Source organism: Erpetoichthys calabaricus, chromosome 1, assembly GCF_900747795.2.
Source record: "Erpetoichthys calabaricus chromosome 1, fErpCal1.3, whole genome shotgun sequence".
Taxonomy (NCBI): Eukaryota; Metazoa; Chordata; class Cladistia; order Polypteriformes; family Polypteridae; genus Erpetoichthys; species Erpetoichthys calabaricus.
In genome coordinates, this window is record NC_041394.2 from 231872369 (window position 1) to 231889642 (window position 17274).

General features: G+C 37.0%; 1 protein-coding gene across 1 annotated transcript in view; it reads right to left on the reverse strand.

Annotated features, from left to right (window-relative positions):
* The window catches only part of dldh (dihydrolipoamide dehydrogenase), a 44044-nt gene that overhangs the window by 16944 nt on the left and 9826 nt on the right, over nt 1-17274 (reverse strand). Inside the window, exons 6-10 of the mRNA XM_028812514.2 lie at nt 12696-12796; nt 9355-9498; nt 9111-9212; nt 8182-8372; nt 3017-3187 (exon numbers count right to left, since the gene is read on the reverse strand). Of these exons, the coding sequence (XP_028668347.1) occupies nt 3017-3187; nt 8182-8372; nt 9111-9212; nt 9355-9498; nt 12696-12796 (709 nt within the window). The remainder of the gene's footprint in view (nt 1-3016; nt 3188-8181; nt 8373-9110; nt 9213-9354; nt 9499-12695; nt 12797-17274) is intronic.

The window sequence follows — 17274 nt, forward strand, 5'->3', positions numbered from 1 at the left end:
TGAGCCACCCGCGAAATAAGAAAATCCGCGAAGTAGAAACCATATGTTTATATGGTTATTTTTATATTGTCATGCTTGGATCACAGATTTGCGCAGAAACACAGGAGGTTGTAGAGAGACAGGAACGTTATTCAAACACTGCAAACAAACATTTGTCTCTTTTTCAAAAGTTTAAACTGTGCTCCATGACAAGACAGAGATGACAGTTCCATCTCACAATTAAAATAATGCAAACATATCTTCCTCTTCAAAGGAGTGCGTGTCAGGAGCAGTGACTGTCACAGAGATAGAGAGAAAAGCAAACAATAATAAATCAATAGGGCTGTTTGGCTTTTAAGTATGCGAAGCACCGCAGCACAAAGCTGTTGAAGGCGGCAGCTCACACCCCCTCCGTCAGGAGCAGACAAAGAGAGAAAGAGAGACAGAGTTTGTTTTTCAGTCAGAAATCAATATGTGCCCTTCGAGCTTTTAAGTATGCGAAGCACCGTGCAGCATGCAGCATGTCGTTTCAGGAAGCAGCTGCACAAAAGATAGCAACGTGAAGATAATCTTTCAGCATTTTTAGACGAGCGTCCGTATCGTCTAGGTGTGCGAACAGCCCCCCTGCTCAATCCCCCTACGTCAGGATCAGAGAAAGTCAGCGCAAGAGAAGTCAAGTCAACTTTATTTATAAAGCACTTTACATACAACAGCCGCTGACCAAAGTGCTGTAGAAAGAGAAAAGTAAGCTGGGTAGCTTCTCAGCCATCTGCCAATAGCGTCCCTTGTATGAAATCAACTGAGCAAACCAACTGAGGAAGTATGTACCAGAAATTAAAAGACCCATTGTCTGCAGAAACCCGCGAAGCAGCGAAAAATCCGCGATATATATTTAAATATGCTTACATATAAAATCCGCGATGGAGTGAAGCCGCGAAAGGCGAAGCGCGATATAGCGAGGGATTACTGTACTATAAATTCATATCGGCTGTTACAGACACAAATCAAATGTATGTTTTTATTATATAATATTAACAATAAGAGGAGCTCACTGCTCAAAACGGTAAATTTGCCGGGGAGCTGGTTTTGAACTCACAACCTCTGGATTACACAGTAAGTCGGCAGTTCTAACTGCTGCACCAGGGAAGCTGTCATATTGTACTTGCACCTTTTGTGAAAGTGTTTATTTGACATTTGGCCATCAGCCTTCACACATTATACAGTTCATGTCTACATTTTGTTATTTATTACTAAAACGTTTCTGTTTTAACAATGTGTTCACATAGATTGTTGTAGATACAAAACACACACCAAATTATTTCCCCTTACAATTCTGGGTAGCTCAGTCCCAAATAATCAATCAAGGCAGGAATTGGGAGAACGTCTTGCCCATTCTGAGGCGATGGGGGGGAGGGGGATGATGGTATAGCAGGCTGCTTGGGTTTATCGACACATTTAGAAGACAAAAGACGCTGATGGAAATGTGCGAAAGGATTTAAGGTGGGCCAGATTTAAGAGTTTTTTCGTTGACTCTGGTAATTCTAGTGTTAAATGCAGGATCAGATGAAGCTAGTAACCATACCTGGTAAGTCTCACAAATTCACTACCAAAATGATGAGAATCATCCATAGTTCAGAAATACTGTTTTCAGAACAGTAGTGTGCAAACTGTTAAACCACTGCAGGAAAAATTTATACAACCAATTAAAACTCACACTCACATAGTCAGTATGAAGACTGCATGAAAGCTAAGCAAGAAGCAGTAAATTCTAGTAATATTAAGTCAGCAACACAGGTAACCATTAATTAGCTGTGTACACCAACATATATTTGTATACAGCAGGTTACTGAAAGTAAAATCAGGTAACAGTAGTTATCTTTTTTAGTTTATTAAAAGACAAGGATTCAAACAAAACTGTGCAACGCAAGTTCAGGGTAAGAGAACTCACCCCCTCCTACAATTATTCTTCCTAAGTTACATTGCATTCACTTTAGTCCAAATGTCAGACAAAAATCAAAGAATATCTTAAACAAGTAGTACTTTTTTTGCAACCACAACGGATTTGTAGTTAAACAACGGTTTATTATATAAATGAGGAGTATATACTGAAAAGCAGATGCTTGCAATGGTGCTTCTTTAAAGGTATGTGCCTTTTATTACAATACTTTCCTCAAGAATGGGGATGGCACTGCTCAAGGTCTTGCAGCATCACATAAACAGTGTTACTATCTAAATCATTCTTGAACCTACTATATATAAATACCAAATTTATAATTTGTTAGTATAAAAATCTGTGGAGCGGTTATAAAGTGAGCTTTAAAGAATTCACCCTAAGTGTATGGAAACATCTGACTTCAACTGTATGCCAGAACTATCAGGTTGTATTCTTCTTAATCTTACGTTACTGTCATTTAAGATTTTATCATGTACATTAATTTTTACATGCACATGTAACATCTGTTTTCTTAATATAGCAATTTAATATTCCCATGTTTAGCATTATCCCCACATTTTACGTTTCTTAATGGTGAGTGGTGGTGATGGCTGAATTTTCAGAAGGATTCATTCATTTTGCAAAAAACACGTTACTTGGGATGCTGGTGCTTAACCCAAGCTGTGTGCAAATAAAAATTTCAATCAACTTAATTTGTTTATTTTTTTTTATTTTAACTGAGACAGATACTTGTTGCAACTGCCATATGGAACTTTAATAAACGGTCAAATGTTACTTTGCTTACTTCATTTGAATGTTTTCGTTGTAGAATAATTACCACTTGTTTTTAACATATTCTTATATCCATTTAACCTTATACTGTACATTGTTGTGGGATTAGGTTGGAGACTATCCCAGCAGTACATAAATACCATGAAATTCAGTTCACAATTTTGCTCAAATGAAACACCACATTAAAAAACACACCATCAAACAACTACCCCGATACGTAAAGCTAAACGCACACTGAGGGATGGGCAGTGCATAGTTACTATCAGGTTCAAAGGCAGTAGGAAAAAAACAAAAATTAGTAAACATTCATACCTTGGTACCTTTGTCTGGAATCTGTTATTAATAGGAATCCTGCCTCGGTTGTCAAGTTCAACTCCCACACTTTCCAGCCCCAGATTCTGTGTATATGGACGCCGCCCAATGCAGACTAAGAGCACATCACACGTAAGAACTTCAGGTTTGCCACCTGCAGCTGCCTCCACTCTAAACAGCACGAGAAGAAAAGAGTAAAGCTAATGACAATGATGTTTGACAGTGGGACAAAGAAATGAACAAAAGGTTACAGGCAGCAGCTGCCTCCGTTCTAAACAACATAACATGAAATGAGTAAGGCCAAAGACAATGATGCTTGACAAGTGGGGTAAAGAAACTAATACAAAAAATAGAATATTTATAATTAGGATGCATTCTTACTTATAGATACAAAAACTTCATCATAAATCTGTTAATTGATAAGGTTCACATCATACCAAATCAAACAAAATTCATTATCGTTCACTAGAGAAAATGGCATTCAATTGCTTTTAATATTTTACATGTTCTTATTTAGACATGATTATTCATTACCTTGTGTTTCATGCAATCACAACAAAAAAAAGGGAAATGCAATAAATTAAAATAATTTACTAAAAATCCAGAAGTATGTGTAAAATGCAAAGTGTATAAAATCATTATACATTTCCACCAACTTTTGATACACTGAGTCCTGAGGCATTAAAGACAATTTAAAAGTCAAAACTGGAAAAAAAAAACAATTTATTACAGAGCACACTTATGCACACAATGACATTATACCAGGCCATTTTAAGGATGCCAGTAAACATAAAACAGGTTGAGTATCGCTAAGTCAAAATTCCAAAATGATCCAAAATCTATAACTATTTGAGCACCAACATGACCCCACCAATGTTCCTCTAACTTACTTTTTACTGCTAACTGGATGTGAACAACATTATGAGCAGATTCTTAACAAATGTATTCATTCTGCGTGGGGGTGGGGCAGTGTCTGGTCCCTGTAAAGCATCTATCACTAAAAAGTTACGACACACTATTGACAATTTAGGATGAGGAGGATGTCACTCATGAATCACCATGAAGCTGGGATTAATGATCAACAATCAGGATCAAAGTTCCTATTATTTGTTTGGGGTCAGTTTGGGTGGTGAGGTTAGTGGCTTTGTAACTGTAAAGCACTACAACACAGGCAGAGACGGTCAACCCATTAGGGAACTGCCAAGAGCACTGTTTAGGTACGTAAAGGGACACATACCCAGCTCCTTGATATTTTATCATACTGACTTTGCACTCTGGACACCAAGGAGGATGGCTCCTCAATGTTTCACAGGACTAGCTGCGAGCGCCATACTCGGAGGGGTGCCGTGCAGGTAAGTTAAGGATCATGCTTTCCGAGGCCTAGGGCTATATATGGGCTTTCTGCATTCACGGAATGCAGGATAGATGCTGCGTGGCAGTTTCAATATGTTTGACAGTGAAACAATAACACCTACAGTATGTGGCAGTTCAAACTGTAGCACTGCATTGTAATAAATAAATAAATGAAAACCTGCACCGAGGGTCATATTTATAAAGCTTAAAGTTTAGTTCGGTGCTTCAGGACAAATATTGAACTAAAATAGAGTCTATACATTATATTCCTAAATTTCGAGGTACACTAGGTTTGTCATGTCAACAGACATTCTAATAATGGCAATACAGTAATCCCTCGCTATATCGCGCTTCAACTTTCGCGGCTTCACTCTATCACGGATTTTATATGTAAGCATATTTAAATACATATTGCAGATTTTTTGCTGGTTCGCGGAATTTCTGCGGACAATGGGTCTTTTAATTTCTGGTACATGCTTCCTCAGTTGGTTTGCCCAGTTGATTTCATACAAGGGACGCTATTGGCAGATGGCTGAGAAGCTACCCAACCACAGCGCGTATTACGTATTAAATAAAACTCCTCAACTATATTGTGAGCACGGGGGCTGTTCGCACCCCTAGAGGATAAGGCTACTCCTTAAAAAACGCTGAAAGATTACCTTCACATTGCTCTCTTCCTTGCTGGGCTTACATATGGCTGCTTTGTCAAGCGATATGCTTCCCGCACTGTGCTTCGCATACTTAAAAGATCAAACAGCACTTATTGATTTTTGATTGTTTGCTTTTCTCTCTCTCTCGCTCTGACATTCTCTGCTCCTGACGGAGGGGGTGTGAGCAGAGGGGCTGTTCGCACACTGGCCTAGAGGATACGGACGCTCCTCTAAAAAAATGCTGAAAGACTACCTTTACATTGTACAGTACATCCTTGCAACTGCTTTGTCCGGCAGTGCTTTGCATACTTAAAAGCCAAACAGCCCTACTGATTTTTGTTTGCTTTTTTCTTTCTCTCTCTCTCTGACATTCTCTGCTCCTGACGCGCACTCCTTTGAAGAGGAAGATATGTTTGCATTCTTTTAATTGTGAGACGGAACTGTCATCTCTGTCTTGTCATGGAGCACAGTTTAAACTTTTGAAAAAGAGACAAATGTTTGTTTGCAGTGTTTGAATAATGTTCCTGTCTCTCTACAACCTCCTGTGTTTCTATGCAAATCTGTGACCCAAGCATGACAATATAAAAATAACCATATAAACATATGGTTTCTACTTCGCGGATTTTCATCTTTCACAGGGGGTTCTGGAACGCAACCCCTGCGATCAAGGAGGGATTACTGTATTAATTTTTATAAGTGCATGTCTTCATTTAGCTGGTTTGTCTGAAATTCCCTACTCATAATGTACAGTATATACAAATATTCCAAAATCCAAAAATAACTGAAATTCTTCTGGTCCCATGCATTTCAGTTTAGAATGGAAAGAAGATAAAGAAAACAAAAACATACAAAATAAAGACAATAAGATAACATGAAGACCTCATGGACTCTGACTAGCCATTGTGACACCATGCTACCTATATTCATAATTAAAAAGCTGACAATTTTATGATAAGGCATTCTCTACAATACAGTCCAGGAATGGACACTGGCCTGAAAAATACTGTACATATCAAATCTCTGATAAAGTCACTCCCAAGCATCTTTAACAATCCCTATATAGCAATGCAAGCACAGATTATAAAATGCTGATTCCACTCATGTGTAAAGACACATACCTCAAAAGCAAAGACACTTTCAGCAACATATTTCATTAATTCTATTGCATTAAGTATTTTCTTGGATTTTTGGCTTTGTACCCTCCCCCACCATAATCTATTGTTTATGGGGGAGGCCCGAAAGCTTTAGATTCGTCAAATATTTCAATCTCCAGTTCTCATCGTTTTAGGGTCCCCAGATACAGAAAACATTGATATCTCAATGATGGTGTGCGTCTGTCTGTCTGTTACAGTTTCTTCAGGACGGTCTAGAGCTAAAATGGCTGGATGGAAAAATACTAAACTTGAAACTTAAGCCTGTTATAAAATGACAATGTGCCGATTAGTTATTGAGCCAAATCATGCAAGAGAAAGAGCAAAGGAACCCTCAAATACTGTAATTCTGCAATTAACTATGAATTCTTCTTGTCAGTTATTATTGTAATGACCTATTTTATGTTCAGAAAGATCAACATCATAGCGGGAATTGATTACTGAAATGTTATAGAATAGTTCGGGTAACTTCGTTCCTATGGTGCAAAGCCTACTGACGCTCACGTCTGAGTTTTTTTAATTTAGATGTAATTTTCTGTCTTTCTATAAATTTGATATTTTTATCATAAGGTTTTCAAAGGATTGTATATATGGTTACTGTTCTGTTCAATATAATCATTCACCTCTCTTTAACTCACTTAGAAAGACAAGTAGAAGTAACGTCATAATAAGAAATAAGCTACAAGGAGAACCGAAATACTACAAATTTGACTAGACTGACTTAATCACTGGCTTCCATAACACTTTCAGCTTCTCTTCGGTCTCAGCACTCTAGCCTTCCTTATTTGGTTTGTCCCTCATGGACAGTAGGCTAATCTTGATGACTGCTGTTGGCTGATGCAGGACACAAAAAAAATTAAAAGAAAACAGACAGATTACACAACAGAGGAGCAAACACAACAAAGAAATGGAAAGTGATCAGGAAACAAAGATTTAAAACGGAGCTGTATTAAAGTAAGAACATTGTGGCCATGCTGAAAATGTTCATCTTTCAAAGTTTGCTATAATAGGAAATTGAAACTGCAGATTATATTTAAACTGACAAATTTGATTTACAAATGGGAAAAATGCATTTAACAGAAAGTATTAATGGAGTGAAAATTAGCTGTGACAGTGGTAAAGTTGAAGTACCTTTTTTTTTTTTTTTTACCCTTTAGAAATTAAAAGATTAACAACACTCCAGCAACAAGGGGACTCATACAATGCTCTCTGTGGAAGCACTGTTGGACCAGACCATTTCTGAAGTTGAGCTTCTGTTTGGCCAGAATATCCTCTGTTTACAGAGGATGAGTGTCATTGTTCAAAATAACCAGTAGTAAATGTCTATTTCTCAACCACTGCCTCCGTCGACTCTACACCTTCTGCTAGAAGAGGGACAGTTTTACTTAAGTTTTTTGAGTCTGTGGTCCACACCTAAGGTAATACTATTTTCCCCATTGCACGGCTAAATAGAAGGTAGATACATAAAGTATCTGAGACTTTAATGCAACAAAAAACAAACTTCCTAAAAAATAACTTGCCTCTCCATTAAAATGTAAACGAACATGGAAGGGAGGAATACACAAAAAAAGTAACTTAAGAATGTTTGACGGATGTTTTGATATTGTTTGCTGTTGCTTAGCATTTGTTCCCATTCAATCCTACTGTATCAGAAATGTTGTTGTCTCCATTCTACATAAAAACATGAAACTAACAATTTTTCTTGATCAACACTACAAACAATATGGGGTAAGTAACAGATAAAACTAATGATTTTGTAATATTTAAATATAAATATTTTTAAAAAATGAAATCTTTTTTCACTAATGTATGGAATTGGGTTTGGTTAAGTAAATTTACACTTTTTTGGTCAGAATGCTAGCATAAACAAATCACAAACAAATATGCCTTTCATTCGTCCACTCTGTAAATGTCTATATCTGGAATGCCAACTCTGAACAAATAAAATTACAAAACCATTCGAGACAGAACTTTCACATAAATATAATGGAATAAAATGAAAATTTCTTACGAAACATCAATTTTCCCATCTGGTCTCTTGGTTGCACCAGTGACCTTAGTTCCGAGCTTAAATTTTAAGCCTTGTTTCTGCAAAATGCGCTGAAAGTTTTTGGAGATTTCCATATCAATTCCTACACCTCCAATATGGCCAAGGAACTCGACTGCTGTAACATCTGACCCAAGCCTATGCCAAACTGAACCCTGGAAGAATTCATGAAACACTAACATTAATAATAAAGACAAAGATATTATGAAAACAAAGTTTTACTGTAAAATAAAAATACATACCGCACTAAATTGATGGAAAAAAAATCAGCAAACAGATTGCTAGGAATTTTTAAATTAAAAATGGGTTCAAAGGAAAGTTAACCTTAGATTGCTAAGACTAAGTGATGAGGAATTGCATGGTCACTTACTTTTAATATAAAAATAACATATCAATGAATAACTACTTAGAATGCTGGTATTCATTTGCCAGAATGAGGGCCACATCTAACTTTCAAAGTGTTTACTTCCAGCATTCAAAGGTTTACTGCATTTTGATTACAGAATGCACACAAAAGAGAAAAATAGTTTTTCAAAGGTATGTCCAATGTCTGATAATTTGTGTAAGTTTACTACTGTTTTTTTCAAAATACAAAGCAAAGTTTCTGCCTTTATCATCCACCAATTAAACAACAAGTACAAATTATCAATCTGGCAACATTAGACACTTAACAAGTTACTGTATCTTTTACAATTTTCACTATATGGTCCACTTACAAATAATTAATTTATCAAAGTCTCTAATTATAAATATTTTAAAATATATACTGTAAAACAATAAAGACAAGGCTCACATTACACAAGAAGAATTTATCAGGACAAGACAAAATATTTCAAAGAATATCTTTTGAATTACAAATTTTTATGCTGTCCAAAGAGGGATTATGGCCTCACCAATTCAACGCCAATCACCCCAGCTCCAATTACAAGTAACTTTTCAGGAACACTTTTCAGAGACAATGCTCCAGTAGAAGACACCACTGTGGTTTCATCAATCTGTTTATATATAAATAAAAAGTTATGGAATTTCACCATTAATAAGTTTTGAAATGGCATACAGTACTTCTAATCATTTTAGCCATAACTAGCTTATAATGATTTTTCTGCAAAATATGCAATACAGTAAAATAGGTCATACCTCAATTCCAGGGAAGGGTGTCACCTCTGATCCAGTAGCTACCAAAATATTTTTGGTATTAATAACTTGTGAACTGCCATCACTTCCTACTGCTGTTACCTGATTCTTGCCAGTGATTCTGCCAAATCCTTCAACGTGTGTTACCTTTGAATTAAAAATATTCATACAAGTTACAAGCAAAATTGAATTCAGTATTTAAAAAAAAAACTTCATTAAACTTTAGTGCGTGTTTGAATTAATTTTGTTAAATAAAAATAAAACAAACTAATTTTCTGGTACACATTTGTTTCTCAGACAACAAATTAAGGAATTTCTATTAAATAATAAAAACAAAATACAGTGGAACCTCGGTTTGCAAGCATAATTTGTTCCGGAAACATGCTCGCAGTCCAAAGCACTCGTATATCAAAGTGAATTTCCCCATAAGAAATAATGGAAACTCAGATGATTTGTTTCACAACCCAAAACTACTCATATAAAAATGATTAATACAAAATATAAAGTAAAAATACATAAAACAAATTAACCTGCACAATACCTTTGAAAAGAATCATGGCTGGTGTGAGTGAGTTTCTAAATTCGTGTGGGATTCCACCCAACGGGACGACACACGGAAGAGCATCCCAAAGCAATTGCAGTCTCCCAGCGCTGTAGCAGTTTGCCATAAAATCAAATCCGAAAAGATCGTGGGCATGCTATAAGCGCCTGCTGTCGATGGGTGATACAAGGAACAAGGAACATTATAAATGCACAGGGCACAGTACTACTTGGCCACGACCCTGCCTGACTGCTGTGTCTGTGTATAGGAGAGTGGCAGATCCTGCTACAATAAATAACCGCACTGTTGCTGTTTCAAGCTTAATAAAGCTGGTTTTGCTAAAGTACTGACACTCAGCTTCGTGTTTTGGGGTGCAAGACGGGGACTCGTACGTCACAACGCACGCACGCATAGTCACAATGTGTGTCCTCACAGGTGGCACAGTGGTAGTGCTGCTGCTTTGCAGTAAGGAGACTGTGGGTTCGCTTCCCAGTTCCTCCCTGTGTGGATAGCGCTTTGAGTACTGAGAAAAGTGCTATATAAATGTAATGAATTATTATTATTATTTAAAGCTGTAGTAAACAGTATACGCTCGTGCGGATGTTGACTATATGAGTGAGGCACGCCTACTCAGACAGAGAATAGGAGAAGATTGCCCACAATCCCGCAGCGAGAGAGAGAGAGAGAGAAACCATCAGCTCAGTTGTGATCACATGACGTTCAGCAGACAAAGCGTATACATACTACTCGTACTGCAAGACCTCGCTTGTTTATCAAGTCAAAACTTATTAAAAATTTTAGCACGTCTTGCAAAACACTCGTAAACTAAGTTACTCGCAAACCAAGGTTCCACTGTATACAATTTTTTCAAACATCCCACAGTGTACAAGCACCCTAAACCAACAGAAAAGGTCAGGCTAGATGAAGATACACCTTAAAATTATTATTAATTGCTTCTCTTTCCATTTTGCCTTCAGAAGATGGAATCAGAGAGCAAAAAGAAGAAAACACAACATAAAACAAAAATATGCTTAACTGAACAGTCAATGACTATTGATTTGCTTATTAATTAAGACTTACCCTTTCCTTAAGTGTCTTTTTGTTAAGCTGCCTGAGAATTTACTCATTCAAGGAGTCAAAAATAACATTTCCACATGCACTAAAGTGATATTTACAAGAAAAAAGTATCAAAGAAGTGGAGTCAAGAAGAAGAGGAGTTGAATGTACAGGATAACCAAAGCCCCAAAATAAACAAATAAAAAGAAAAAAAAAAGAAATACTTGTTTACTTTTCCCCACCGTGGGTGACAGAATGATTGTTTTTGTTAAAGTACGTAAAGAAAAGTGGATAAAATTAACACAAAACTGGAGAATACAGGACTTATTTAAAATTTCACCTGTCATCATGAGACACCAGCTGGTTGAAATTACAGTATTAAAAGTTCTAGCAACTTTTTAAACAGTTAAAATACCATAATGTACACTCACCGATAGCTTCATTAGGTACAACTGCTCATTAACACAAATATCTAAGCAGCCAATCACATGGCAGCAACTCCACGCATGTAGACATTTTCAAGATAACCTGCTGAAGTTCAAACCAAATATCAGAATGGGGAAGAAAGGTGCTTTAAGTGAATTTTTAAGTATGTCTGAAGCTGCTGATCTAATGGGATATTCATGCACAACCATCTCTAGGGTTTACAAAGAATAACCCAAAAAAAAGAAAATATCCAGTGGGCAGCAATTGTCTAGGCAAAAATGCCTTGTTGATGCCAGATGCCAGAGGAGAATGGCCAGACTGGTTTGAGCTGATAGTACGGCAAAAGTAACTCAAATAACCACTCGTTAGAGCCAAGGTATGCAGAAAAGCATCTCTGAATGCTGCACACGTCGAACATCAAAGCAGATGTGCTACAGCAGCAGGAGACCACACTGGGCACCACTCATGACAACTAAAAACAGGCAACTGAGGCTACAGTTTACACTGGTTCACCAAAACTGAACAACAGATGATTGGAAAAAACATTGCCTGGTCCGATTTCTGCTGTTTAACAGTATGGACATTTTCTTGGCACACTTTGGGCTCCTTAGTACCAAATGAGCATTGTTTAAATGCCATATCCAACCTGAGTATTGTTATTCACCATGGCAATCCCTTTATAACGGTAGTGTACTCATCTTCTGATGGCTATTTCCAGCAGGATAATGTGCCTTGACACAAAGCTCAGATCATCTCAAACTGGTTTCTTGAACATGACAATTAGTTCTCTGTACTCAAATGGCCTCCACAGTCACCAGATCTCAGTCCAATAGATCTCAATCCAATAGAGCACCTTTGGGACAAGGTGGAATAGGAGATTCACCAACTGCGTGATGCTATCATGACAATATGGATCAATATCTCTGAGGAATTATTGTATCCCATTGTTGAATCTATGCCACAAAGAATTAATGGTAGTTCTAAAGGCAAAAGAGGTCCAATCCGGTACTAGCAAGGTGTACCTGATAAAGTGTCCGGTGAGTGTATATCCACATTCTAAAAATAACTGAATTTAAAGCTGAGAGCATCTGTTATAAGCAGATGATGTCCCTGACTTTCCGTTCCCTCTACACTTAATTTCAGCATAATTGAAATTTTAAAAAGGTAATCAAACAGGATGTTTAGGTACAGAACTGGCATTTCACTAATTAAATCAACTGATTTTTACTGATATTTAACTGATAAACAGTGACAATACAACATCTCACTGAAACATGTTCAACTGTTCTTGCTGAAGGTGATAGAAAAAAAAATTGTTAACCTTATTTTGTTTAAATAAATGGGCAATTCCTCCTGTTAAAGCCTTGACTGCACTACTTTTTTGCTCCATCATTTTCTCCAGATTCAGCTTAAGTTCTGTAACTAGAGTAAGAAAAATATATTAATTTCTGCTCAAACATGCTGGAAGGAAGGTCATTAAGGCACAATCTATAGAAATATAAATATATAATGAAAAGTTGAATGAATGACTCATTCACTCACTAATCAACAAAAAAAAATAATTCCTCTTCACTTAAAAAGTTGAAATTTGGCAAGATTTTACTGTCTAAGCTAATAAGTATCTGCTAAGAAACAACATTTCAATACAGTGCATCCGAAAAGTATTCACAGCGCATCACTTTTTCCACATTTTGTTATGTTACAGCCTTATTCCAAAATGGATTAAATTCATTTTTTTCCTCAGAATTCTACACACAACACCCCATAATGACAACGTGAAAAAAGTTCACTTGAGGTTTTTGCAAATTTATAAAAAATAAAAAAATGGAGAAATCACATGTACATAAGTATTCACAGCCTTTGCTCAATACTTTGTCGATGCACCTTTGGCAGTAATTACAGCCTCAAGTCTTTTTGAATATGATGCCACAAGCTTGGCACACCTATCCTTGGCCAGTTTCGCCCATTCCTCTTTGCAGCACCTCTGAAGCTCCATCAGGTTGGATGTGAAGTGTCGGTGCACAGCCATTTTAAGATCTCTCCAGAGATGTTCAATCGGATTCAAGTCTGGGCCATTCATTCAGGCATTTCAAGGTCTTTTGGGCACTTCGTTGTAATGAAAGTATCTGCTGAATGTATTTCGTAGTAACAAGATTTCGATAGACTCATGTCATATGGGGAAACTGTTGGGACCATAAAAATACTTTGTTGTGATGAAAATTTGCTGTAAAGATATTCGTACTTCAATCATGTCTCTTCTTAACACTAGAATTACCAAAGCCTACGAAAAAACGGCCCACCTTACATCCCTTCGCACCTCTCCATCAGCCTGTTTTGTCTTCTAAATGTGCCAATAAGTCCAAGCAGCCTACTATTCCATCCCTCCCCCAAATGAGAGAACGGGCACAAAGTTCTCCCAGTTGCTGCCTTGATCGATTATCTGGGAGTGAAGTGCTGGAGTTTTAGAATGGAAATAATATATCGTTATTTGGAACACATGCATTTCATGTATGTTCCTTTTCTACAATAATCTGTGTAAACACATCATTAAAACAAAAACGTTTTTCATATTTTAGTAATAAATGACAAAATGTAGACAAACTATATAATTTATAAAACCTGCAAAGAAACACTTTCACAAAAGATTCAAGGATAATGCAACAGCCTCCGTCACATAGTGGCAAGAACTACTGACTTGTAATCAAGAGTCGATTAGGTTCGATCCTGACTCTCTCGTATATTTACCATTTTGAGTAGTGATCTGCTCTTATTATTAATGTTATACAATAAAAACATACATTTGATTTGCTTTTGTAACAGCCGCTGTAAATTGATAGTACTTGTAAAAGTTAGACTAAAAGTGAAAAAAAAAAAAGCTCTCAGTCACGATTACGATACATACTACGTTGTCCTCCAACCAAAGCCCAACCCCCCAAAGGGATCGGACGTTAGTTTTAATCTGAAACTGGGAATAACTGTAGGTGTGAGTGGTGTTTTGAGACAATGGACCTGGAAACTCTCTGATCTGGATGGATAAAAGCTGACAAAAAACGCTGGTGAATCTGCCTTCTTCGTATCTCATTGTCACTTTTTTTTTTTTTTTAATTCAGTTTTATTGAGTGTTCCTGCTCAAACTGAATTAGTATGCACTTTATGGTCCATGATGTCAAAGCCACACTAACAAAAAACAGACAAATAGGTATATATGATATTTGGAATTATTCATTTTATGACCTGTATAGTACATTTCGGAAAACGTGGCAATGATGTAACATTATTCATATTAATTCGCATGCCTTCTGTGGTTGTAATCAGTGACCACGTGTTTTTTTTTTTTTTTCGATCTTTCCCAGTCTAAACATTTTGGTGCATAGTGGTGCTTCTTTCGTACTCCAGGACATGCAGAGGAAAGACAGTTCCTCTGCATGGTGAGCCCATTAACACTCTTCTTTTCTCAGTGGACCCCATACACACCTTGCACAGTACATGTGTGTTAATCGCAGTTGGGTCAAGCTTGTTATGGCACAAGCAACCGGCCACCTGCGTGTTCCTACTCGCACTGAATAAGCTCACGCCTTCTGGTGCACAATGTCAATGTAGCACCAGTAGAAAAAAAAAAAGAGAGACCAATATACAGTTAGGTCCATAAATATTTGGACAGACAACTTTTTTCTGCACATTACCACAATGAATCTGCATCCGAGTTGTTTCATTTAAAATTCATTATGGTAGTGTACAGAACCAAAATTAGAAAAAAGTTGTCTCTGTCCAAATATTTATGGACCAAACTGTATGTGACATTTTAAAGAAATAATTTTATGACCTGAATAGTACCAATCAGAAAACATCATCACAATAATGCAATATTATTTGAAAACAAACAGCATCAGATCGGGTGTGAATTTATGCTAGCGCTGTTAGCTTAGTCATATCAGAAAAATGGGGGGTGGGCGCAAGGGAGTGTATGAATGTGACTGAGAGAATAAAACTGAAAAACAGCTAACTTTTACAAATACCATACATTTACAGCTGATCTGACGCTGTTCGATTAGTTAACTGTTAACATTTGAATATGATTGATTGCATATAGCGTGGAACTGACCTCTCTGTAATATTCTTTCCACTTGATGTCCTGGAGTACAAAAGAAACAGTAATGTGCACCAAAATGTGAAGACTGCATGGGCAAGATCGAAGAAAAAAAAAAAAAAACACGGTCACTGATTACAAGCGCAAGAAGGCGTGCAAATGAATATAAATAATATGAATAATGTTGTATCAGTGCCACAATGTTTTCCGAAATGTACTATTCAGGTCATAAAATGAGTTATTCCAAATATCATATATACCAATGTCCCTGTTTTTTGTCAGTGCGGCTTTGACATCATGGACTATAAGGTGCATACTAATTCAGCGTGAGCAGGAACACTCAATAAAACTAAATAAAAAAAAATTCAAGTGACAGTGAGATACGAAGAAGGCAGATTCACCAGCGTTTGTGTGTCAGCTTTTATCCCTCCAGCTCAGAGAATTTCCAGTTCCATTGTCTCAAAACACCACTCATATCTAATTCCCAGTTTCAAATAAAAAGTAACCGACTCAGATCTGGGGCTTTGGGGGTAGTGGGTGTTATATTGTGATCGTGACTGACAGAATAAAAGTGAAAAAAAACTTGAACTTTTACAAGTACTGTACATTTACAGCGGCTGTTAATATTAACAATAAGAGTAGCTCACTACTCAAAACGGTAAATTTGCGGGGAGATGGTTTCGAACTCACAACTTCTGGATTATAAGTCGGCAGTTCTAACCGCTGCACCACGGAAGCAGCCGCATTGTACTTGCACCTTTTGTGAAAGTGTTTATTTGATATTTTGCCATCAGCCTTTGTACATTATACAGTTCATGTCTACATTTTGTCATTTATTACTAAAACAAGAAAAACGTTTCTGTTTTAACGATGTGTTTACATAGATTGTTGTAGACACAAAACACACATCATATTATTTCCACTTACAATTCTGGGTAGCTCACTCCCAGATAATCAATCAAGGCAGGAACTGGGAGAACTTCTTGCCCGTTCTAAGGCGATGGGGGGATGGTATAGCAGGCTGCTTGCTGCTTGGGCTTATTGGCACACTTAGAAGACAACAGAGACTGACAGAGAGGTGCGAAGGGATTTAAGGAGGGCCGTATTTACGAGTTTTTTCAAAGGCTCTGGTAATTCTAGTGTTAATCTTCTTTTGCTTAACACTAGAATTCCTGAAGACTATGAAAAATCTCGCAAAGGGATTTAAGGTGGACGGTGATTACACTTCATCAGCATCTTTTGTTTTGTAAATGTGTCAATCAGCACAAGCAGCCTGCTGTCCCATCCCCCACCTTGACAGAGCTCAAGCAAAAATCTCTCCCAGCTCAAGGCTCCTTATCTGTGTTTGAGGTGCCTGGGGTTGTATAGGGTAAATAATATTGTATATTGTTTGGAATACATGCATTTCATGTGTGTTCTGTGTCTACAAAGATCTGGGTAAGTGTAGGATGAAAGGAAATGCGAGAAATGCAAGTAATGTTGAACACATACCTAAAGCAGAAACCTTTTCCATGTTATACTAATAATGACGAGAAGTGTATAATGTGTGAAGACTTTAGTCCAAATATCAAATAAATACATGCGAAATGTAAAGGAAACACAGCTTTTTTGCCTATCACTGCCTAATGTGATATTATATATTATATTTGACATAATCTACAAAAGTGAGATTCAGGCAGTGGGACAGTGGCAGCGGAATACACTTGGCCAAGCATTCGTTTTACTGTGTGCACCACACAGGGCGATAAATATGCATTGACCTGACTACACTAAAATTTATTTTTAATCAACAGTTGTATATCTGAAAAAGCCA